The sequence below is a fragment of the Xenopus laevis genome, chromosome 6L (assembly GCF_017654675.1).
Source record: "Xenopus laevis strain J_2021 chromosome 6L, Xenopus_laevis_v10.1, whole genome shotgun sequence".
NCBI lineage: Eukaryota > Metazoa > Chordata > Amphibia > Anura > Pipidae > Xenopus > Xenopus laevis.
The window spans coordinates 97,062,584-97,088,281 of NC_054381.1; the positions used below are offsets into that span (position 1 = coordinate 97,062,584).

A 25,698-nucleotide genomic window follows, 5' to 3' on the forward strand; every position below is an offset into this window, starting at 1 on the left:
CAGTGCAGGAAGCAGAACATAAGTATAGAAGTGATGCCCTCAGCAAAGCTGGTGTGTGAGCTTTAGAACAGCACTGGAACAGCAGCCATGAACTAGAATAATATGTATGTTAGACCCCACTACTAAATTATAAGCAAGAATGCTACCAATTTCTATTACTGTGCAGACCCTGTTTCTGGAAGGAAGGTTCTCCAGGTGGCACAGGCCAATATCTTTCCACCATGGCTACTTGTTTTTTTTTGGTCCTTCCATTAATTAAAAAATGTCCTTGAAAAATGTTTTCCATAGAATAATTATTTCTATTGTTCTTATTATATGATCCACCATTCAATTTCCATAATCTTGTTGGGAACTAGTGGGAATATACAAACAAATACATACAAATACAAACTGGAACAAAACAAAAGAGAAGGCCCTGAATATGTTTGTATTTAGAGTAGTGCATAGTGCATGGGCATTCATTTATAGATGATTTGCATTGCATATAATATGCACTGATTTGAGCAAAAGACTGGAATATGAATAGGAAATGCCTGAATAGAAAGATGAATAATAAAAAGTAGCAATTAGAATAAATGTGTAATCTTACTGAGCATTTGTTGTTTAGATGGGGGTCTGTGAGCCCCCCCCCCCACCGATCATTTGAAAGCTGGAACCCCCATTTTATGTTTTTCAAGGGAACAGGAGAAAATGGTATAAAATCTGGGAAAATGTATTATGCATTAAATATTGGCGACTCATATTGTTTATTAGACATGGAGCAAACTCTGCATCTGTCATTACATAACCTCCATCTGGACTTATGGCTTTTTTGCTGCTGCGCTAGGACCAGAATACTTGGAGCAACTCCTGTTATATGGTGTTTTTATTATGTACTCATGGGTACAGTCCTTCATTGCACTTCTAACCTGGAGACCAAAACTCCAGAGGACCACAGAGCTGTGTCCAGTCCTTCAAGTGAAGAATTCAGAAATACTATTTAATCTACAACTTGCACCCTCTTTCCCAATATTGTGAGTGCACATGTTGCTTAAGCTTTGGCTTGCAGAAGTAAACAAGTATTTATTTTATTTACATTTATGGTGTACCAACTGGAGCCCCGGGATGTCTTAGTCCACCACTGGGTCATTACCTCAGATCTGTCTGTCAGTATGGTACAGATAACCCTCAATCAATCCACGGATGTTACCTGTACCACTTTTGGTCAGTCAAAGTTAAAATGGATGTGAGTGTAATATTGGTCCTTTCAGACATTTTGTATAAATGATCATTTCAGCTTGACACATCTCTGTTTTTGGGTTTGTTTTCTGTCTCTGTTCTCTATCACCATATACCTTGTCTGGTTTTATGTTTTTACTGTATGCCTACAATCTCTCTATATATACAAAAACATTTTGAATTTTGTAAACCTTTTATTGATCGTTAAATTCACTGTGCACTAGATAAACCCACTTACTAACCCATTGGTGTCTGAACAGTAACCATGCTTGTCGCTCCTTTCCTTGTAACTTTGTTGTCTATGATATGTGTTTTAGTGTCTGAAGATCTGTCGTCTGAGCCAGGATCTCTATCCCAAGATCCATCATACAAGCCAACCATGCTACTGCCCCCCAAAAAAACTGTGGGTTTCCCAGTAGACCAAGAGGACACCCCTGTGAAACAAATAACACTGCTCAAGCAACCCCCTGCCCTGCCTCCCAAACCTATATCCCGAATTGCCAATTATATAGCAGGTAAGACGGGAAGAGCATAATAATTACCTGTCCTTATAATAAAATTTAGAAAATTATCTTACAGCTCTGACAAAATTTGGCCCAGGTTAGTGAATCATAGCAACTTATAAGACATCTGTTTTTATCATTCCAAATGAAATAGAGCTGTCAATCTAACTGCTAATGGATCGCAATAGGTTACTGACTATGGTACTACATTACCCACTTAAATAAGATTATACTCTTTTTATGGGGTAGGGATCCATTCTGTCACTTAAAGGGGTGGTTCACCTTTAAAATAAATGTTATTATGGTATAAAATATCTTGTTCATAACAATTTGCAATTGACCTTCATTATTTATTCTTTATAGTTTTTATTTACTCACCTTCCCTTTCTACATCTTTTCAACTTTGAATGGGGGTCATTGACCTGACAGCCAAAAAACAATCACTCTGTGAGCTTACAGTTTTATTGTTATTACTTTTTATTCTTTTTCTTTCTATTCAATCCATTTTCTATTCATATTCCAGCCTCTCTTTCAAAACCGCAGGCTGGCGCAACCAGATAAGCTGGTGAAATTCCAAACTGGAAAACTGCTGAGCAAAAAGCTAAATAATTGAAAAACATTAAAAAAAAATGAAAACCAATTGCAAATTGTCTCAGGATAGTCTTTGTCATACGAAAAGTTTATTTAAAGGTGGACTGCAAGTGTATACTAGGTGTATATATTCTCTAGAATAGTGTTCACCAATCAGTGGCTAGTGATCAACATGTTGCTCACCAACCCCATGGATGTTTTTCTCAGTGGCCTCAAAGCAGGTGCTTATTTTTGAATTCCTGACTTGGAGGCAAGTTTTAATTGAATAAAACTAAATGTACAGGTATGGGACCTGTTATCCAGAATGCTCGGGACCAGGGGTTTTCCGGATAACGGATTTTATCGTAATTTTGATCTTCAGATCTTAAGTCTACTAGAAAATCATGAAAAACATTGAATAAACCCAATAGGCTGGTTTTGCTTCCAATAAGGATTAATTATATCTTAGTTTGGTCCAAGTACATTACTGTTATATTATTACAGAGAAAAAGGAAATAATTTTGAAAAATTTGGATTACTTGGATAAAATGGAGTCTACGGTAAATAGCCTTAAATGGATCCTATACCTGTATTGACATGTAGAGCATCCTGGTAGCTGCCAGTCCACATAGGGTTACAACATAGTCCTTATTTGGCACCCACAGGGAATTCTTTGCACGCTTGTGTTGCTCCCCAACTCTGTTCACATTTGAATGTGTAAAAAAAAAAGGTTGGGGACACCTGCTCTATACCAAAAAAAAATCTTGTCATGCTATAATGTAGTATCCGATGAGAGAAAATCAATAACACATCTCTCTGGCTTTATTTTGTCGCACGGAAATGTTGCATCAGATCTTTCAAGCAGTTAATAGATAGAACATTATGTTAAATTATTTGTGAACATGTGCGGCTACATCTGATCTGTTATTCAGACCTTAAAGGTTTTGCAAAGTAGGAAGTGTGTGGGATTAAGAGTTGGGCACAGCATTGTCAGAATTTACCCTTATGTTTCATTTTGGGATTTTGGCAGGTACAGGAATGTTTCTAGTGACAAGAAAACCACAGAGGTTTGATATGGTGCAGCATAGTAAACTACAATGTCTTTTATATATGTTTACATTAAAAAGGCTTTTTGCTCTCCATGTAAATCACCATGTTATGTTCTAGTGTGTTCTGTAATATCTTGTACTTTCTCCGATTAAAATTCAAATTCATGGATTAAACTGCCATTCATTACATACTATCATATAGCAACCATTTGTATATTTTTGTATATTTTAAACTAAATTGCCAACAAGGCAAATGGCTAAGTAATGAACTGTGCCACTGTTCATTTAGAAACATTTGATCAGCCTTTCTCATATGTAAAAAAACAAATCAAGTGGTTAAACTAAACAGTGTTTACAATTATCAATGTGCTGTGTTTCCTGCAGACTCCGGTGCACCTGTGAAACTGCCTTGTATGCCAGGGAAAATGTCTCCTCCACTACCTCCAAAGAAAGTCATGATCTGCGTGCCATTAGGAGGGACAGACTATCCCCATGGTCCATATTCCAACCAGAGGAGCTCCCAGCATCATCACACTGTGCTACCATCCCAGTTAGCAGCTCATCAGCATCAGATGCAGTATGGCAGCCAGCATATGTCTACAGGATCCAGCTCCATACCCATCCACCCATCCATTCCTCCGGGGTGCAGAGTAATTGAGGAGCTGAATAAGACACTAGCCATGACAATGCAGAGGTTGGAAAGGTACACAGTGACATATTAGCTCCAGTCTATACATCAAGACTCAAACCCGTTAAACTCACTACCTATTACTTTTTTTATTTAGTTTGAGCAAGGGGTCATTGGGTAGCCCTGTTACTACTTTTTTTATTTAAAATATAATTGCTCAGGATGTTTGTTCCATATGTTTATTGTGGATAATTGAAAACGGTAAAAGCTGATAAGACAAGACATCATTGCTAATGGCTTTGCAGCTTTAAGTGCTTTTCTTGAATTCTGTTGGATCTAAATGGGAATTAGGGGAACTATGGAGCTTTGAATTACTGAGCAATCAGTATGCCTTACATTCATTTGTCCCATTGCCAGTATGTTGCATTGGTGAATCAGAAATGATTGGTTTATGTCAGCATTTCTTTTTGAAAGCCTCTTGCAAACTCTGCTGACCCATTACACATCTCTCTACTTGCTGCCCCTCCCACAACTATTTGCGGAAATAAAGAATTTGCTGAAGTTCCCTAATCTTTCATACAGTGATAAAGTTAAGGCACAAACTAGGCCTAAAGCTGGCCATAGATGTACAGATTTTAGCCTCACATCCTGCGAACCATCGTACAGCTCAATCTTCCGACCTGAAAAGAACAAATCAGACAATGTTCTGGCCATGGCAGCAATCATACAAAAGTTATGTCTGACAAATAGTAATGACAGTCACCTATTGATATTGTCAGACAATACATGTAGAGATATTATCGTTAGCAGAAAGAAATCTTCGAGCCTGTCTGATCGACCAACCAAAAGACCACCATGATACAAAAAATGTCAGGAAAATCCAGACTCTGAAAATCATACGAAATTAGTTTTCATGCGGCTTTATCTTTGAGTCTATGGCCAGCTTAAGCTCCTGAAGAAACACTCTCTGGGTACTAAGGGAAAGGGATAAGTAACCAGATGCCATTTAATTAAGTTTAAATGTTTTTCCTCTTAACCAGTGACCGACACTTTTAAAATAAAAGGGGTGACTTACTTTTCCCTAGGGCAAAGTGCTAGAGTACTAAGGAGTGTGACGGCAGGCAGTAAGGAGAGAGCCCAAGTGCAGCCTGTGTCTCCTGCCACTTTCTAATTTGAGCACATGAATGATGCACAGATAAGGGGAACACCTACAGTATAAGCCAGCACTATAGAGTCTTGATTAATGCACAATTCCAGTATATAAACTGGTGTATTTTTTCTGTAATGCAACATCTGTGCAATGAATTCAGATCAATACCTGAATATATGTTTGTATGTGTGTGTGTGTGTGTGTGTATATATATATATATATATATATATATATATATATATATATATATATAGATATAGATATAGATATAGATATAGATATAGATATATATATATATATATATATATATATATATATATATATATATATATATATATATATAGATATATATAGATATATATATATATATATATATATATATATATATATATATATATATATATATATAAAATCAAAATTTGGTGCCTGATTTTGTAGCCTTATCTCTCTTTGGCAGGCTATCTGTTAAAAATTTGATTTATATAATATAAATATTATATAATATACACTGTGTGAATGTATTGGAATGTAAAGATCAACCCATGTGTACATAATTTGGGAAGAATACTTTACTTTACCTACCCTAATTATGTAATTTTGTAAAGCAAGCCAGATGAAGATCACAAGGTAACTGCTTAGGCCATATTAATAAAAAGCCTTGCATAAGCTCAACAGAAAGCCGGTAATTCCAGATAGCACAACTTTTTGATACAGTTTCTGCTTGGTTTTAAAATGATAGACTGCTGGTTCCTAATGATACAGACGTCTAAAGGTATATGAGATATGCGTGAGCCCTAAATCATCAGTGGAAAGAATTGCAACTATTTTGCAAATGCAATAGTATTCCAGAAACCATTGAAATCATATGGATCATTCTGGTCTTGCTGAACTGTAACAGTTTATTTTAGGCAGCTAGCACATATGTATGCATATAGCAACCCATTATGAGGCTGATTATACTATTAAACACCATAGAAAAACATTTGTTTAAATTCTAATCCTTTTGTTTAGCTCTGGTTTGCATGGAGGGGAGAGCATTTCAAAATCAGGACTCGGCGGCTATTCCGACATGAGACAAGTGCCAACAGTTGTTATTGAATGTGAAGATGACAAGGAAAATGTGCCTCATGAGACGAGCTATGATGACTCTTTGTGCCTGTACTCTAGAGATGAGGAGGAAGATGAGGAAGAAGACGATGATGATGAAGATGATGATAGCTCACTATACACAAGTAGGCTAATTTTCTTCAAAAAAATGCAGTGTTGAGAAAGCACAGAACCACTAATGTATCTACACTAGTGTAAATTGGATGCAACTGCTCAGATTATTTACAGAAGCATTTGAAACATTGACTTTCATTCCCATTAACATACAAGTCCAAGTATGTTCATTGCCTAGTCTGAAGGTAGTTCATTTTACAAGCTTTGTTTTTTGTTTTTTTTCTGTCTCTTGTACAGATTCTCTGGCAATGAAGGTCTTACGGAAGGATTCATTGGCAATAAAGTTAAGCAACAGACCCTCTAAGAGAGAACTGGAAGAGAAGAATATACTTCCCATGCAGACAGATGAAGAGAGGCTGGAAACAAGGCAACAGATTGGGACCAAGCTTATAAGGTATTCTGAAATTGGTGAATTGTACAAAAGAGATGAAAGAAGTGTGCCTGCAGACCAAAAATGTGAGGGTTTACTGATGAGTTTCCCTGCAGTATATTCTAGTGTTATCAAGTGGCATGTGCTAAGCACAAATCTATGCTTGTTGGTAGTCCTAAGAATGAACTGCTGTACCACTGGACACTAAAGAACAAGAGAAGATAAGGGAATGTTCACCTTTAAATTAACTTTTAGTATGATGTAAAGAGATATTCTGAGGCAATTTGCAATTGTTTTTCTTTTTTTTTTGTTATTTAGCTTTTTTATTCAACAGATCTCAAGTTTGTAATTTCAGCAATCTAAATTGCTAGGGTCCAAATGATTCTAGCAACCAAGCAATGATTTGAATAAGAGACTGGAATATGAATAGGAGAGGGTCTGAATAGAAGGATGAGTAATAAAAAGTAGCAATAACAATTAAATTTGTAGACTTACAGAGCATTTGTTTTTTAGATGGGGTCAGTGACCCCTATTTGAAAGCTGGAAACACTCAGAAGAAGGCAAATATTTCAAAAACTATAAAAAATGAAGGCCAATTAAAAAGTTGTTTAGAATTGGCCACTTAATAACATAACATACTAAAAGTTAGATTAAAGGTGAACCTCCCTTTTAAAATGATAGATGACAAATCTTTACCCAGACAAAATATACCTGGAACTGTGTCTAACTCCATTTTCCCCGGATGAAGTTAATATTTCTCCAGCAGTATTAGTAGTGCTAATCCGTTGTGGGAGAACTAATAACCTAATACGGAAACTGGAGTTAGACTACAGAACACATTTGGGGGGAATGTAATAAAAGTTGGTAACTGAAAAAATATTCGCAATGCGAAAAGTTATACCCTTTGTGTGAACAAATTTGTCTTTGCGTGAATTAAATATAGCTTTTGCAAACCCGGAATCTGTTTAGCGACCACTTCCGACAGGGGAAGAAGATTTGCGAATTTTATAGTTTGCGCCAGTGCGCAGTGAATGTAATAAATCTTCTTACTGAAAAAGTTATGTTTGCTCCAAAAGATTACGACACCTTCAAGCACTTCTTAAAAGTGGGCAGTGCACAATTAAAATTCACAATTCAATAACAGTTTAAGGAACAATATTACATTGCGAAATTAGACTTTTTATTCTTATTTGTGCAAATTGTTTTGCTCTTTGTGACTTTTATTACATTCCCCCAAATGTCATGTATTTTGTGCAGAGTAAGAGCTCTACAAGGACTTGGCATCTGGATGCAAACACACACTTAGTTTAATACTGTCTTATAAGATATAAACATTGCATTATTTATTTGAACCCCAGGCCCCTGTTGTAAATGATGGATAAACTGTTTCAAAAAGAACTTAGCTGCATGTTAAATTTGACATCTACACTGCACCGTTTTTTCCCCCGAAATCATGGCAAAACTATTTAGTTGAGTTGAACTAGGTGACCTTTACACCTCAGCTCTGAAATAATGACTGCGTAGATTTACTCATATTGAGGCAGTTTATGCTGGAAGGAACGTCACAGTTTAGCTCTATCTATGGAACTTGTGAAAATCAGGAAATGCATTACGAGCAGAGGAAATGGTGCAAGTGGCATTACATGTATGCACTAGATTTTATTTTGTTGTTAGGACTGCTTTTTATATTGTCTATAAGTGTGATAACTGGATTTAAGATTGGCTGTGCATTAGACTGGATAGTGCAACACTCATAGCTATTTAATTCAATTCACTGTGGAACATGGTCCATAAGCTTAATTTGTTTTTTTTAAGGCGGTTAAGCCAAAGGCCAACAGCAGAGGAGCTGGAACAAAGAAATATCCTTAAACGTGAGTAACTTTCTTTGATGCCTGTTGTGATCTGGTCTTCAGTATTTCTATAATGAATGTGCATTAGCTAATAGTGAATTGTATAGGTGTCCTATCTACACAAAGATATGGCCAGTTTATGTGCATTTTAAAGAAATATTTTGCATATGAAAAAAGTGGATTGTAAAAAATAAATATACATTTTACATGTGCTCTTTTTCATAACGTCAACCATGAAAATATATTTCAATCGAGCCATCAATATCATTTAAAATGATATCCTTATAATCAGAGTTTAGTGATGTTATTTGTGTCACAGGACTCACTAAGACTTGTGCATTATAGAAAATAATGCACCATAGTTGTATGCAGATATCAGAAGTCACCTTTCCATGACCCATATAGAGTACTCTGCCTCTTTGATCTATAAAATATGGAAACATGAGCTATGTTAGGGTCAGAGATATATATATATATATATATATATATATATATATATATATATATATATATATATATATATATATATATATTAAAGCAATAGCAACATGCATTACCATTTGGTTTCTTGGGTACCCTCATACCCAAGAAACTCTGGTCCCCCACATTTTCCTCCTGTGCCACATAGCTCTGGTCTTTCTATTCTTGATCATTCAGCTGATGTCCACCCTCCATTCACTACAGCCTATCAGTACTGCCTCCATGCCTTTTTTCACTTTCCCCCCTGCAGTTTGGCAGCCATGCCCGAAGGAGAGCCAAAGACATGAACCATAGCAGTGCCCTAAAGTATTATGTCAAAATGGTAGCACGCACAAGCAGTGGGAGAATGTAATAAATGGGAAATGTAGTCTATAATGAAAGAGAAAAAAATGAGGCAAAGCAGACTCAAATATTCTCATCTGCTTCTATTTAAGGCAGCTGAATTTGAATGTTCCATACTTGTTAATCTTTCAGAATACATTTATAAGACATGTTTGGGGCCACAGGCTTTGTTTTCATAGCATTATACACTGACAGATTAGCATATGTGGTTATTGCTCTGATGCTGAAATTTCGGCAGTGCTCTGCAATTGTCACAGGACATATTTTCAAGGCAGTAGTTGCTGTTGAACACAGACATCATTAATAATCGTTCTTAGCACAACACAGAACTTTGTCACCTTTCTCCCCTTCCCCCTTTGTGGTTAGAATTGTTACAGTAATATTCTTTGGCTGCCATAGTTGTTCACTAACTGCTACTGCTTTGTCCTGTATAGGAAATAATTAAAAATTAAAATGTTAAAATTATTTCATTAAAAGAACGTATAAGACATTTGAATAACATAACAGGTCATCAGAAACAGAGAAAATAGTAAATGAATTACTCTACTTCTGTACAAGCCCATAAATATTCTATCCAGTACCAAAAATATTTCCTAGATCCAAAAGAGAGATGTATAAAAATCTAGAGACAGGTTAGTGGCTCTGTACCTACCGGCAGCTGCCTTGCTGCCCCTGCTGTGGTGCACAGCCATAATGGGTGGCCTATAAACTAGAGGCCACCCATTTAGACTTGAGGAACAGAACTTTCATTTGAAGCAACGTAGGTGGTTCTTACATTGAGGACAGTGAGGTTGTGGAATGCACTGCCGGGTGATGTTGTGATGGCTGATTCAGTTAATGCCTTTAAGAGGGGCTTGGATGATTTCTTGGACAGGCATAAGATCAAAGTTATAGTGATACTAAAATCTACAATGAGTATACATAGTCTATATGTGAGTGTATATATAGGTGAGTATAAGGGGGTTATTTACTAAACTCCGAATGCAAAATTCACAAAAAATTATTAATTTTTTTTTTTAGAAAATCGGACTTTTAGAAAAAATCACAATTTTTTTGGAATTTATTAAACCCCGAGGATGGAAAAATCCGAATCAGAAAATCCAGCATCTCAGACCTGTCGAGGTTGCAAATAAGTCAATGGGAGAAATCCCAATGATTTGCGCTGGGTTTTCACACAATACCCCGAAGTTTTCAGAGTTTTCGGACAAAAATCTGAGGTTTCGGGTGAAAAATTTTGAAAATCGGATGAAAAATACGAAAAAAAAATCCGTAAATGCAGGCTTCCTCCTACCATTTACACTGCCCTTAAAATCTTGCACCTTCTATATTACAAAAAATGCTCACCTCATGCAATTCTTTAGGCTCTAACAGGCTGACAATCCATAGAATGCAATGATCCCAGATTTCCAGTTTCCATTCCTTTCGGATCCTCTCTGTTAATAGAGCTGCTGTTATAAATTCTTCTCTTATGCAACAACTTGGCCTTTCTTGCAAAGCTTAGTATTCCATGGAGATTCTTCTAATTACTCCACATGAGTAGTAAATTACCTGGGCTATGCCCACGCATTGAAGGCATGTGGAAAGTTCCTTAATCTTGCCAACATTCCAAACATACCATGTGTTGTCAGTGAAAGGATGGAAGCACTCACCATGGGTTACTGAGGGGACTATTGGGAGAAGTAGCAGCCAGTAGATATAAGCAATAGGTATCAGTTTTACTCTGAACTCCAGTCAAATGTCAGTATTCTAGCATTCAAGAAATTAGAAGAAACAAGTATAACTGCAATGCAAAATGTTCATGGTTCTTGCAGTTGAGTATAGTAACTGTAATGTCATAAAATGCATCATTATCTCACTAGTTGCAGAATATAAAACCAAGTTCATCAAAACTGCTGGATTTGCTAATAATTTTGTATTACTTTCAGCTCGAAATGAGCAAGAGGAACAAGAAGAAAAGCGTGAGATTAAGAGAAGACTGACACGCAAGGTAAACAAATCTGCATTAATGCACAAAAGCCACACAAATCTCACAGCCAATAGAAGCAGCACTGTGACAATTGGCAGTTGGATAAAGATAAACAGCCTATACCTTATACTCAGGTTTAGTTTAAGTTTAGAAACATAAAGGAAGCAAAATAGTCTGATTTTATTAGACTTTATTACTAGATATTATTAGATTTTATTACTGAAAAATAAAGTATAGGTATGGAACCTGTTATACGAAAAGCTCCAAATTACATCCCATTTCCCATAGGCTCCATTTTAGGAAAATACAGGTATGGGTCCTGTTATCCAGAATTCTCGGTACCTGGGTTTTTCCAGGTAATGCATCTTTCCATAATTTGAATCTTCATATCTTGTCTACTTGAGAATCATGTAAACATTAAATAAACCCATAGCCTGGGTTTTCCTCCAATAAGAATTAATTATTTCTAAGTTTGGATCAAGTGCCGTTATTATTACAGAGAAAAAGGAACTTTTTAAAAAGGGTCAATTATTTGGATATAATGGAGTCTATAAAGGCTTATTGCTGCTGAATTCTTTCCAATAGTCTGTCTCTGCAACACAGTTCTGCCTAGACTAGTGTATTCCTTTTTGGAGTATTGCTTTTTGGAGACAAAAGTGTAAATAAAACTTTATTCCACCTATTCTCTCTTACCTCAACAATGTATTTTCATATTGTCATGCCTATTACAGTGGAAGGCCAAGCTAGGAAAAGTGTTCAGGCGTAGCCCCCATCTACAGTTATAGACAGTGCACCTTCCCTAGCTGATGCCTCCACTATACTAAGAACAATAAGAAGAGGTGCTGGTGATGATCCTCTGTCCTGTGCCTCAAATAATAAGATTTTATAGGGGCCAATGCAAAATTTCACATACCGGGGTTGAGCATTTTGGGAGTATTGAAGGGGTGTGAAGAAGGAACTGCAGGAATTGGATCTGTTATCTAGAATTCTCGGGACCTGGAGTTTTCCGGATAACAGAAGGATTCGGGAAAAACCTCTGAAAAAATTATCGATCCGGATTTTCGCTCGATTTTTTTTTTTGTCCCGATCCATTTAAATCATGCTTTTTTTTAAATAATAAATGAGATTCAATTGTGGATTTTAGTTTGGTCAGACTTTTTTATTCTATATAGTCAGATTTTGTTACATGAGGTCCTAAAAGTTAACTCAAAGGTGAACAACCCCCTTAAGAGGGAAGGATTTTAAAACATGGCGCTTGCTATAAAATGTAAGTGACAGAAATAAGACCTGTGTTTGGGATAGTCACCTTATGGCAATGAAGAACTATAAAGCCATTTATTTTCCATACACTTCTGCTGCTTAAATCATTACTGAGACAAAAATAGACTGGTACTGCCTTATTAAGCTAATAAATAATTATTGAAGTGTATTTTTGCAGCTTAGTCAAAGACCCACAGTGGAAGAACTAAGGGAGAAGAAAATCCTTATCCATTTCAGCGATTATGTGGAGTTGGCAGATGCACAGGACTACGATAGAAGAGCAGACAAACCATGGACTCGACTAACAGCCGCTGACAAAGTTTGTGACTTTTGTTACTCATTATTCAACATTTACTGAGTGTGGCACTTTAGTTAACAAAAACCTTGAGGGATTAATAAAAAAAATATCTATCTCAGGTCTCGGAATATGAAATTTTCTGTATTTCTCAGGTGAAGATAAAATAAAATTAACATAATATGTTCACACAAAAAAATATACCACAAATCAGTTAAATGTGCATTTACTAAATCTGCTTATGAGTCTGGAGTTATGAAATAATGAAATGATAGGCTACAGCTTTTATAGAGGTGTGTCCATTCTATTAACATGTTACAGTTTACAGTGGCCAATCTACCATGATATAGTGTATTATTCCAAAGAAAACATATTTTGGAAAAAAATATTAAAATTGTTAAAAGTTCATTTAAGAGGAATCTTTACTTACCAATTGCCACTTTAAAACATGGTGCTGAACTAATAACAGGTGCCAAGTTTCCTTTGTAGCCACCAATCAGCAGGTTGCATTTACTAAACTTCTATTTTAAGCCAAATGGAATGGGGCGGGTAGAAAGTTCCTGGTCTAACTATTCCATCCCATGTTTTAATACATTCTATGTGGAAAAATCCATGAAACACTGACTCACAATTGTTTATTGTTTTTAATTATGACAGGCAGCAATTCGGAAGGAGCTTAATGAGTTCAAAAGTACAGAAATGGAAGTCCATGAATTAAGTAGGCATTTAACAAGGTATGTAAACATTGTCGTTGTTTTTCAGTGGGGATCAAACAATGGGAAGCCAGAGCAAGATACGCAAGTTATTGTCACCCATATCCATGACCTGATATTTTGTATAAACTCGGATTTAATCTTGTTGTGCTGTGTGATACCATTGAACACAATGTAGATCAAAGATTAAACCATACATTTAGATTCTTCTAGCATCAACATCCAGGTCTTTGACAGTTGTCACTGTATAATTTTTGCAACATGATGTATGATTATTGCTGTACATGTTTAGACAAAAAATTTATGTATTGTACAGGTATGGGACCTGTTATTCAGCATGTTTGGGTCTAGGGATTTCCGGATATGGGGTCTTTTCGTAGATTTTAGGGATGCACCAAATCCAGGATTCGGTTCGGCATCCGGCCAGGATTCGGCCTTTTTCTGCAGGATTTGGATTCGGCCGAATCCTTCTGCCTGGCCGTACCGAATATGCAAATTAGGAACGGGGAGGAAAATCTCGTGACTTTTGTCATGAAACAAGGAAGTAAAAAATATTTCCCCTTCCCACCCATAATTTGCATATGCAAATTACGATTCAGATTATGTTCGGTATTCATCTTAATCCAAAATAGTGGATTTGGTGCATACCTAGTAAATGTAATAAAAGTCGCAAAGAGCAAAACAATTAGCACCAATAAGACTAAAAATCCACATCTCGCAATGTAATATTGTTCCTTAAACTCATAAGAAGTGCTTGAAGGTGTCGTAATCTTTTGGAGCAAACATAACGACTTTTTCAGTAAGAAGTTTTATTACATTGACTGCGCATTGGTGCAAACTATAAAATTCGCAAACGGTCTTTCACTGTCCGAAGTGGTCGCTAAATAGTTTCCGGGCTCGCAAAAGCTATATTAAATTCGCACAAAGCAAAATTTGTTCGCGCAAAGGCATAACTTTTCGCATTGCGAATAGTTTTTCCGTTAGCGATTTTTATTACATTCCCCCGTAAGTCTGCTAAAAATTATTTAAATATTAAATAAACCCGTTAGGATTGTTTAGCCACCAATAAGGGTTAATTAGATCTTAGTTTTAATCAAGTACAAGGTACTGTTTTATTATTTCAGAGTAAAATTAAATAATTTTAAACCTTTGAAATATTTGCTTAAAATTGAGTCTATGCGAGATGACCTTCCCGTAATTCTGAGCTTTCTGGTTTCCAGATAACTGATCCCATACTTATCTCCCATAATAACTTTGAGGATATTCACTTTTCAGTAATTTAATGCAGATGCCAAACAGAGCTCAGTTGCCAATTGTAATTTCCCAGTTGCTTAGCTAAGCGTCACAATATACAGTAGCACACGGCACTTGTCCAGAATCTCGTGTTGATCTTGGGATTTATTACATAATAATTATGTAACATACGTTTAATATTTGAGAAAGTCACAAATTCTGTCCTTGCCATTACATATTCTGTTATCTTTCTGTTGCAGGTTTCACAGGCCCTAGCATTAAGTTCTACTTGAATACTTTCCTATTTCAAAAAGGGAACCACAAGTGCTGGGATATTTCATTTCTCTGTTACTTAAATGTAAACCTTCAGAACTGCCTTCTTTTATCAAGAGAAGAAAACAGCATTTGCATAATCTGTAGCGATGACCTCCATTGTCACTAGACCTTCAAGAACTGAAGACGTGTCTAATGGATTGTGTCATCGGCCAGCCTGTGGATCTGTCTTGTCTGTACAAACTCAGCAGATGTTGTTCTTCCTCGTATCTTTGGACATCGGCATCTCTTGTCTAGGCTGTTGTTTCTGGTTCATAAGGACAGAACAAGTAAAAGATTCCAGAGCTGAAAGTCAAAACAGACCTGTGAAGCTTACGTCCACCCTGATGCATCAAAGCCAAATCTATGTAGGCTTGTTAGTAAGCGACTAGAGAGAGAGAGAGAGAAAGTTGCACTAGTTTTCCTCTTTGAAGCATTCCTAGTTTAAAGGATCACATCTTCCATGTCCAAGACTGGTTGTTGATTCTTTAGCCCATTGTGTCAAATAGAATATGTAACAGCCTGGCAGAAAAACCAAGAGAGTTGAAAAAATGCAGCTGAAAGGGCCAACATTGATGTAGCTTTGAGAACGTGCCACCAATCTCCATCAATATTTCATCTTCTCAGTGGTAGAGTCATCAGGGTCATTGAATTAAACTTGAGTCAAGCACTCATTGAACAGATGTTTTAGAGCTATAAATCACGTGTCAGATAAATGTGGCCCCGGTCCAGTCTGCAGCATACTGTATATGATTATTTAACCTGCACTGAGCATTTCATCGTCTCTCTCCATATAATGGTCTTGCTTATTCTGGGCTACGACCTTTCTTTTTTTTACTTACAAGCATATGTTTGTATCAAAGGGACAGACTTGTCCTGCTCTCTTTTCATACCGGCCTCGGGTAGATACAGATTGTGTAAGCCTTTGGAAATTCCATGTCATTATATTGTGTCTGTTCTGTGACCATAACGAAGCATGGCTCCTATAATGATCAGTGGTGCTTTTATACACACCTTTCTGTCTGGTAGAGTTCAACTCTGAAATTCTATCAGCAAGAGAAAGAAAAGCAATAGTCAGATTAGATGAAATAACAGGGATACTTCTCGCCGCCTACCTTCTATCAATGCCAGCACATAAGCAACAAACTGGGGTCTCTTATTTATCTCTTTTGAAATAAATAGAATCCCCCCGTTCTTCCATCGCCTTTATTTTAATTGCCATAACTGTTTTAACAACGAGCCTTGATTCAGGGAAAATCAAGGTCATTTAAGAAATTAACCGCCATTTTATGTTGAAAAAATATATATATAAAGTGCCACTTAAAACGATGTTGTGGTATTGCAGGGTATATAGATCCAGGTTAGCAGATGAGGTTTAAACAAAAAAAGATTAATATTTTAACAAAATAAAAAGCCTCCAAGGAACATATTCATTGATAAAAGAAAACTCATTACATTCTTCATGAATCTGAATTTGAATGGCAATACAAAATGGCAGGTTGGACAAAAGTGCAAAAAGTATGTTTGGTTTTGTGTGAGACTTCTCAGTGTGTGTTTTGTGATGCTCATTTCCATGTTGTGTGCTTTGGTAAATAAATGCAGTTTCATTCTTAATTACCCCTCAAATTAGTAGTGTTAGTACAGCAGAAACAGTTACAGTAATGAACTGGGCCTCATCTCATTTTGCACTTGGTTGTGTTGAATTGCGGCTCCAACTTAAAATTATATTTAGCCAAAACCTTTTTATTATAGGGAACTGAACATTTCAACATGACTGCTCTGAAGTGCCAGAGTTCTGTTTGGAAAAGGGCACATTATTAGGGTAGTGACATTCTGAGCAGACTGCTTAGACAAGGGTTCTTCAACTGGAGGATCTCAGCTGTTTCTGGACAAGTAGTATTGCTGGGGTTACTGGAAATGCTAGTTCCAAAACAGCTGCAGAATTGTAGGTGAAGCGACAATGGTTTAGACTGCACCCCCAATTTCTTGGGGAAAAGTTATTTATTAAAAGCCTGCTTTTGTAACTCTGAGCCCTACTTTGTATGTGTATCATGTATAAACCTGATATGCCGAAACAAGCAATGCTAAGATTGTTCATCCTGATTTGGAATAAGAGATGGGGTGGAAAGCAGTATGGTGCCGGACTTGAAGTTTAGCACAAATAATACTAATGATAAAGTTTATAGGTATCATACCCAAGCAATCTACATTCTATTCCATATCTTGTGCTCAGGATGCAGAACACTTGGTAAAACCAAGGAATGATGGAACAAAATGAAAGGGTGATGTCTGTCTTTATTCATTCTAGTACCTTCTAACTTTGGGATATCAAAAGGGCAAGTTTCTGAACATTCAGCGATGTTTTAACAAAAATCGTGTGCGGGGGGAGGGGAAACCTTTAAATAAGCTACATTATAATGTAACCTGTGACAGAATTCGTGGAAATAATATCCAAGTTATAATATTAATAAAGAGACAACTTATTTAATGTTCTAACGTAAACAAAGTATTGCACCCAGCACTGTCACAAGCAGCTTTTTCCACTTCTAGTTTGGCGCATAAAAGGTTGGGCTTTATAGTGAATTGCACACTGGCTGGTGCTCGCTATGAAATTAATGTGTGTGTGTTTTCTCCTACATGCGCCTTACGTTGATCATGCACAAGTGCATTTTGCCCAATTTGATGACCTCTGTGCTCGGTTAAATCATGCTGATGCAATCATTGCCCCCCAGGAAAAAGATGGCATAATTCAGGCCTATGCACACCCACTGGATGAAGACCACATAAACAGGAGGCTGCTTGCCTGTATGGATTTTCTAACCTGCCTGCATTTAGGCACACATCTAGGCACAAGGGGCAGCCTGATCTTGTGCAGCCTTACCACTCTAGCACATGTCCTAGGTAAAAATGAATGAAAGCAGTATGTGTGAATGGTTCATATCTTCAGCTGATTTACTTTCTTTATAACTTTGTTTATATTTTGAGTTTCAATGTAAAACTCTGTGAAAAATCAGCACTGGGAGTTTAATAATAAAAATATACAGTAGCAAGTCACACAAAGTGTTGCTATCCAACACGTACTCCTCTTGGCACTCCATGACTTCTTCAGGGTTGCAGGGACCATTTTTGAACTTTCAGAGCCGACACCTACTATTGCGAAGTGTCCCTTTGTTTCTGTGCAAATGCCCAAGCTGAGCAGCAGGTCAGGATCCCTTTTTAGAAGTTTTCTTACGCAAAAACTAGCCGTTGTGGTGACTGGCAATCTACAGGAGGCTCTATTTGGTAGTACACCTGGTTTTTATGCAACTATAACTTGCCTCCAAGCCAGAAATCCAAAAATAAGCCACTCAGAGCCACATCCAAGGGTTTGGTGAGCAACATGTTCACAAGCCACTGTTTGGGGATCACTGCTCTAACTAAAAGAATTTAGGTTTTGAAGGCTAGACAATATTGCAGTCATCCATCAATATTGCTGGGATTCAAGTAAATCTGTTCAACACTGAGCCTTTATAACCCTTGTTCTCAGCGACTTTAACCATTAGCCCCATTCTGTCTTCTGAACTGAGCCGTGTCTTTTCCTAATATTTCCCTGTAATGTTACATATTTATAAATATAATGAGTGATATGTCTTTAAAGGATGTCTGTGGAAATGTTAGTGCATCTAAACTTGTTTTTTTCTTTATTAGAAAAACAAGTTTATTTGCCACTGGTGTGTAATTGTGAACCGGGGGAAATGTTTATTCTGGAGGTTATACAGTAGTACTGAGTACCTTTTCCGCACTGTCATTCCTCTGCTGTTAAAAGGCATTCATATTTGAAAGGGCAATAAGAATTTCTAAATCTTTTTGTAGCCTCAAATTCAGTATCAATAAAGCAATGTAGGGAGGATGGTGGCTACAGTCTGCCCATGAGTTGCTTAAAGTGCACATTTTGGGAAGCTCATTCATCCTTTATCCTGTATGTGGATTGCTTAAAAAAAAAGAGGCACAAGATTAGCAAACTTCTGTATGAGTGACTGATGGGAGGGTTTTATTGTCATTGGTCATTTTAAGGTCATGGTTTGTGTTTTAAAAAGGGAGATATGAAGCACTTATATGTTCTGCGGAGGTAAGCTGGATAAACCATTTCGGTGAATAAAGAATGATCTATCTTTGTCCTGCTGATCTTCTCTTTCATTTGCGCTAAATGGTCTTTTCTCCGAAAACCGGTATCCAGAAAGCTCCAATCTACAGGAAAGTTATCTTGCGTAGAGTCCATTTTAATCAAATCATTTTTCTACAAATAATTTCCTTTTTCTCTGTAATAATAAAACACTGCCTTGTACTTGATCCCAATTAAGATCAATCCTTATTGGAGGCAAAACAATGCTAATGCTTGAATGATTTATAGCAGACTTAAGGTATGGAGATCCAAATTACGAAAATATCCCTTATCAGGAGAACCTCAGGTCCTGAGCATTCTGGTTAATAGGTCCCATACCTGTAATAGTCTAAATAAAGCACCATAAGAGTATTATACTTGAGCCGAATATATACAAAGACAAACGAGGCAGCACTCTTTTCTTTAAAGGACAAGGAATGGTATCACCATATACACCAGCTGGGCTCTCCATTTCTTGCCTGAATTGGCCTGGAGGATTGCTAAAAACAAAGATGAAGACGTTGGCTGGTGTGATTTTTAAAGAGGTGGAGCATCAGCCCAGGTTAAGGTGTAAGTCAGTGCTGTCCAACTTCTGTGGTACCGAGGGCCGGAATTTTTCTCGCCTATGTGGTGGAGGGACGATAATGGAAGCCAGTGTTGACCACTCCCTGTTTTTAAACTACACCCACTTTACACCACACCCGTGTTGCCACAAGAACATTTAAGTCTGTATCCACATTAATGGTGGTAGCAGCACACCAAAAAAACCAAATGGTTGTTGCCCACTGCAGGTATATCATGAAAAAGTTGTCATATTAAAACATACCAATAAAAAGCCATATGCCTCCTCATCCCCTGTGAATAACACAGCAACCCCCAGTACATGATTAAACACTTTAGGGTCCCCTAACAACAATTGATAAAGGGCCATTGTTTGGCTTGAAATGTTGTAACTGTCAAGATCATAAAGCCAAAAAGTAGCAAAATGAAGTCTTTTTAACAGAAATCCTTGATGGTGCTGTCTGCTACAGTTTGTTCCCCTAACAACAATATCCAAATTCAAATAAACCCCCAGAACAAACACTACTAGGCTCACGTCCCACAGGTAGCATAGGGCTGTCCTCAGAGTATGGCACACAGAGCATAAGGCCGACAGAGTATGGCACACACAGGGAGCATAGGGCAGGCAGAGAATGGCACACACAAGGAACATAGGTCAGGCAAAGTAGTGCACACACAAGGAACATCGGACAGACATGATTAGGACACACACAAGCAACATAGGACAGGCAGAGTAGGGCACACACGCACATTGGACAGGCAAGAGTAGGGCTCACACAAGGAACATATTACAGGCAGAGTATTACACAGTCACGGAGCACTGGACAGGCAGCATATGGCACACACAGTGAGCATAGGGCAGGCAGAGTGTGGCACACACATGGAACATAGGGCAGACAGAGTATGGCACACACACAAGAAGCATGGAGCAGGCAGAGTATAGCACACACAAGGAGCAGAGCACCGGCAGAGTATGCCACACACAGTAAGCATAGGACAGGCAGAGTATGGCACACACGGAACATATGGCAGACAGAGTATGGCACACACAAGAAGCATGGAGCAGGCAGAGTTTGGCACATACACACAAGGAGCAGAGCACATGCAGAGTTTGGCACACACAGTGAGCATAGGACAGGCAGAGTATGGCACACACAGTGAGCATAGGACAGGCAGAGTATGGCACACAGGGAGCATAGGACAGGCAGAGTATGGCACACACACAAGGAGCATAGGGCAGACAGAGTAGGGCACACAAGGAGCATATGTCAGGCAGAGTATGGCACACACAAGGAGCAAAGGGCAGACAGAGTATGGCACACAGGGAACATAGGACAGGCAGAGTATGGCACACACACAAGGATCATAGGGCAGGCAGAGTGGCCTATATTTGGGTGGGTTTGCAGGGTGGGGGCTAGGCACGGGCAGATTTTTTGGGGCGGTATTTTAAGAAGATGAGGGTGTTTCCTGGGTGGGATAAACTTACATGCATGGGTAATGTTCTTTCACTGGGGTAACATGGTATTGTTTGGCAAGGCTAATACTTGCTGCCCCCCATTTTTCATTGTTTTAAGCAATAGGTTGATTTTCCCTTTCATTTTGCAAAGGGGGTGTTTTTTTGTATGACAGCTCCAGCAAAGGTCCAATAGCAATTAATGTAAGGCTGGTGTGCCATATTTGGGCGGGGCTTTCTGGTAGAAAGTGAGGCTTGGGCAGATATTGGGGGTGGCATTTTGGGAAAATATGGGGGCGTGTGTTGGGCAGATTATTGGCTTGACCTTGAATGCAGTGGCAATGTTCTTTTATTAGGGTGCCATAGCTCTGGTGGGCAGGTCTCTTTACACAGAGGGCCTAGATGACCAATGGGCTAATTAATTTATTTACGTGGCCTTTCATTTTGCACAGTCAGGTTGTATACCAGCTCCAGCAAAGTTCCAATTGCAATTAATGCAAGGCATGAGAGAGCCACATTGACCTTGCTACTGTCTGCACTCACTGCTGGTTGTGACTACTGAGACAATACAGCAGAAGTCAACTCCATAAGAAATCTATGAAGAATCATTATGGGAAGTGGACTGTTGGCTAGAGGAGAGATGCTTCATTCTACTACAGTTGAGAGAATAGCAAGGGGCAGACAAATATTGCTTTTTATAGCAGTTTACATATAACTTTAAAATCATGGCAAATATACAGTGAATGTACTGTGTATAGAAAAATTGTTTAGAATAACATTTTATCAAAGGCAAATATACACAAAGAAATGTTGTTTATCTATGTATGTATTGTACATATTAGCTAAATATGTTCATGCATTTTTCCTTGCACTGACTTTCTTTCCATTTAATACATGATTTACCCTCGGTTCTCAAAATTCTCACTCATTTAAGACCCCAACGTTGCACCAGTCCATATCATCTCAAAGTTAAAATAATTCATGGGAATGAGGACCTTTCATGGGGATGCAGGTATAGAGTCATAGTAACCAGCATAAAATCAGACCCAGAAAACTTGATATTGCAAATCCCATGAAGAAGTTGTTGCTGTTCTTTAAATACATGCCCTTTTCTTTAATGCCTTGCTGTGAAGAATTGTTCAATAAATGTGAGTAACCTGATGAGATATTAGCTCGCTCCCTAGAGGTTTACATTGATCTTTAGAAATTTCCCACATCCCTTGGGATGAAAGAAAGATATTACAGACTCTTAACTTCAAATAAAATGGAAACGGAGTTACGTCTGTGCACTCATAACCAGATTGCTATTGGGAGAAGAACACGCCCTGAGGATTTCGAATAAATACGTTTACCACTACTGCTGGACAAATCATATTTCCAAAGATGGTGCTAAATCTTTCCTTACTGTATATGGGACCTATGAGTTGAATGTGATTCCAGCAAAGACGGAGCAGTTACGGATTGTTCAGTTGAAGTGGGGCACTGCCTACCTGCAGCATCAGACTGGCTTTCCAGGGCCCCCCATGCAACATCAAGGGCCAATGTCGGACTAGGGGACCCAGGGCCCACCGATCATGCAGCCTCAGGTGCCCCACACCATCCCCCGTGTCCCCCGGCCACAAAGCCCCCTCTGAGCTCTCAGCCACAACCCCCTTTCCAGCCACCCTATTCCAGCCGCAACCCCCCCCCCTCCGCATACCTTTTTGTCCAGCGAGGGCCAGGGAAGGAGGACAGGGTCAGGGAGGAATGCCCCTGAGCCCTGCATTTATTCTTGTTGAAATATTGCTGGAGCTGCCATACAACCAAACACAGTCTGTGCAAAATGAAAGCGAAAATGAACCTGTTGCTTTAAATAATGCAATATGGGGAACCATGCATTATCCCAACAGTTACTTGGGTCCTCATGGCATACAGCCCTGTTGTCCAGAAGCATGGTGTTTTTTCCCGGTGTCCTGCCATCCCAGTCTGACCCTGTCAAGGGCCTCCTCTCCCAACATCTGCACTCTATCTCAACCCACAGTGCCATGGGGAGCAGAATTGGGTTGGCTGAGACCAAGAAACTTACCTGTACACAGTATTTTTTTTTAACAACAGTATCTTGTGACCTAGTAAGAGAATAATTCAGGCCAAAGATAGACTAATCAGTTTAAGAATACAGTAGGCATGAGAATGTTACTAATGCAGTTGTTTAACAGGGGTGGCAAAAAACTATCATTTGTTACTTTAGGAGCTGCCATTTTTAAGCAGAAATGTGGCTGTTCTAGAGCAAAGAGGACAAGTGCACTCTCTGCCCCAAAGAATGCATCTATCTTGACCTGGTCTAACAGCAGGAAACATGCAGGTGACTGAGGGGGCTGCATGGGCATTGGGCATTTAAACACCCCTTAACCTTTTCGCATTGGAATTGGCACCTTTGTATGCACCATTGCCTCTGTTTAACATCACTTCATACAAGAGGGGCAAGAGGTGTTCCCTGGCTCTTCCCTAGCATATACATCATTTAAAATGAGTAAGCTGGGAGTACTGGGGGTTCCCTGTAATTACCACCTGCTTTTGGCAAAATTGTGCCCTTTAGTGCTTATTTAGTAAGCCTGTGCATCTGGGGCATACCTGTGCTCTGCACTTTACAGAGGGAGCTCCTGTTCACTAGTTTATTAACTTGGATTATTATTGTTATCGGGCCACTGAGTGTCAGGCTGGTACAGTAAGTTCACTGTATAAAATATAGCATTTCTAGCTAAAGGAGTGCCTCTGTGCCACCCCCACCTGCCTCTTTATGTAAAGCAATTCTTTAATATGAACATTATATATATTGTGCTTTGTGCTTTTTAAAAGAAAGTTTCTGCAGTTAGACAATTACATTAGGATGATTTGGAGCTACCTAATGCATGCCATTTCTACATCATAGTACAAATGCAATAACTTTTAAGTGAAGTGTTTCCCAGAAACAACAGGCAGATCGTTGAGCTTAAATTTTAATGAGTAAAATAGCATTTTATTAGAATGGGCATACTACTGCTTTAATAGGTCTGCTGCTTATTATGTACAGCAAAATGCGCCTGTGCCCATTAATAAGAGGAAGAGATGTTCAGGAATCAGAATTAAATTGATAAAGGCCATATACACATAAACTGAGGCTTGCTGCTTTCCATCCAGCAGAGGGCAGCATATCAACCAGTCATAAATGCTATAAAAAATTGTAAAAACCTTATCTGCTTCAATCATTACCAGAGTTTTTTTACAGGCTATGGACCTCCAACGTAGCTTCTAATATTTTACAATTTTTGGGGTCATGTGACATCACTGAGACAAGGGCACTGATAAGTGAAGGAACAAAAAGGATGAGTAGGGTGGCTGATGAATTGCTGGTCTGGTGGATTAGTCTGGTGAAAGCATTTACAAATACTGTACATGTAGTGAAAAAGTCAGCTAAAGAAATCTTTATGAGATATGATAAGGACATGAGCAAGAGCTTTGGTGAAAAGAGATAAGGTTGATTTTTTTCCTTATATTCTACTTTACACTAAAGAACCTCTTATCAGTCAGTGTTACCCAATCGTAAAACGAAGCGGCGCGAGTGCCATGCAGCAGGCGTTTTTCATTCTAGCAGGTGGAAGCATTTCGGGGAGGCGATTAGTCGCCGGGCAACTAAATCTCCCCGAATCTCCAGGTGTGACCTTACCCTTATGCTTGATGTATTTAACATAATGAGGGATTTAGATAGTAGAGGGGAATTAAATACTCTTTAACACGAGCATATATATTTCATACCAACAATGTGAAAACTCTCATCATTTTCCAGTATATAATCAGATATGATGTATGAAGACATAATGTGATAGTCAGCAACCATAGAGATGGTTCTTAAAGCAATATTGCAGAAAAATGCACTGAGTATTCTAATGCTCCGCTGATGCATGGATATCCTCCAATCCAGTGTCGGACTGGCCCACCGGGAAACCAGGAAAACTCCCGATGGGCCCAGGTGTGGGCCTTTGTGCTGCGAAACATTTGGCCTATTTCATGGCCATTCCCTATTTCTATGAGAACAAAGAGGCTAAATAGATGGAATAATAGATTATAGTATGTAAAGAAAGGAGACTATGAGAATAGAGGTTGAATGAGGAGAAGAAGTATAATAATACTGAGAGTGGGCCCCTGGTCTATGGTTTTTTGGTGGGCTCCTGGTGTAAGGTTTTTGGGTGGGCCCCTGGTGCCCCAGTCCGACACTGCTCCAATCAGGATCTTTCCTACTCTGTTTACATTTGTTCTGGGTTTTATATGATTGTTGCTGAAGTCAATAAACTAAATTGTTATAGTTCAGACCCCCTATATAGCGCTAAATCTTACATTGCCATGTAATATCAGCAAGTATATTCATGC

At 38.3% G+C, this 25,698-nt stretch overlaps 1 protein-coding gene across 8 annotated transcripts in view; it reads left to right on the forward strand.

The window, feature by feature from the left end:
- The window catches only part of phactr1.L (phosphatase and actin regulator 1 L homeolog), a 205,089-nt gene extending 185,775 nt beyond the window's left edge, over nucleotides 1–19,314 (forward strand). For 6 of the 8 annotated variants that reach the window (XM_041566297.1, XM_018267800.2, XM_018267797.2 and 3 more), the window contains 9 exons: nucleotides 1,536–1,733; nucleotides 3,725–4,043; nucleotides 6,130–6,350; nucleotides 6,577–6,733; nucleotides 8,525–8,580; nucleotides 11,307–11,368; nucleotides 12,786–12,926; nucleotides 13,560–13,636; nucleotides 15,109–19,314. In XM_041566297.1, coding sequence (XP_041422231.1) covers nucleotides 1,536–1,733; nucleotides 3,725–4,043; nucleotides 6,130–6,350; nucleotides 6,577–6,733; nucleotides 8,525–8,580; nucleotides 11,307–11,368; nucleotides 12,786–12,926; nucleotides 13,560–13,636; nucleotides 15,109–15,124 — 1,247 coding nt within the window. In that variant the 3' untranslated portion in view covers nucleotides 15,125–19,314. The remainder of the gene's footprint in view (nucleotides 1–1,535; nucleotides 1,734–3,724; nucleotides 4,044–6,129; nucleotides 6,351–6,576; nucleotides 6,734–8,524; nucleotides 8,581–11,306; nucleotides 11,369–12,785; nucleotides 12,927–13,559; nucleotides 13,637–15,108) is intronic. The other 2 variants (XM_041566299.1, XM_018267798.2) reach the window with 1 other exon arrangement.
- Nucleotides 19,315–25,698: the final 6,384 nt, after the last annotated feature.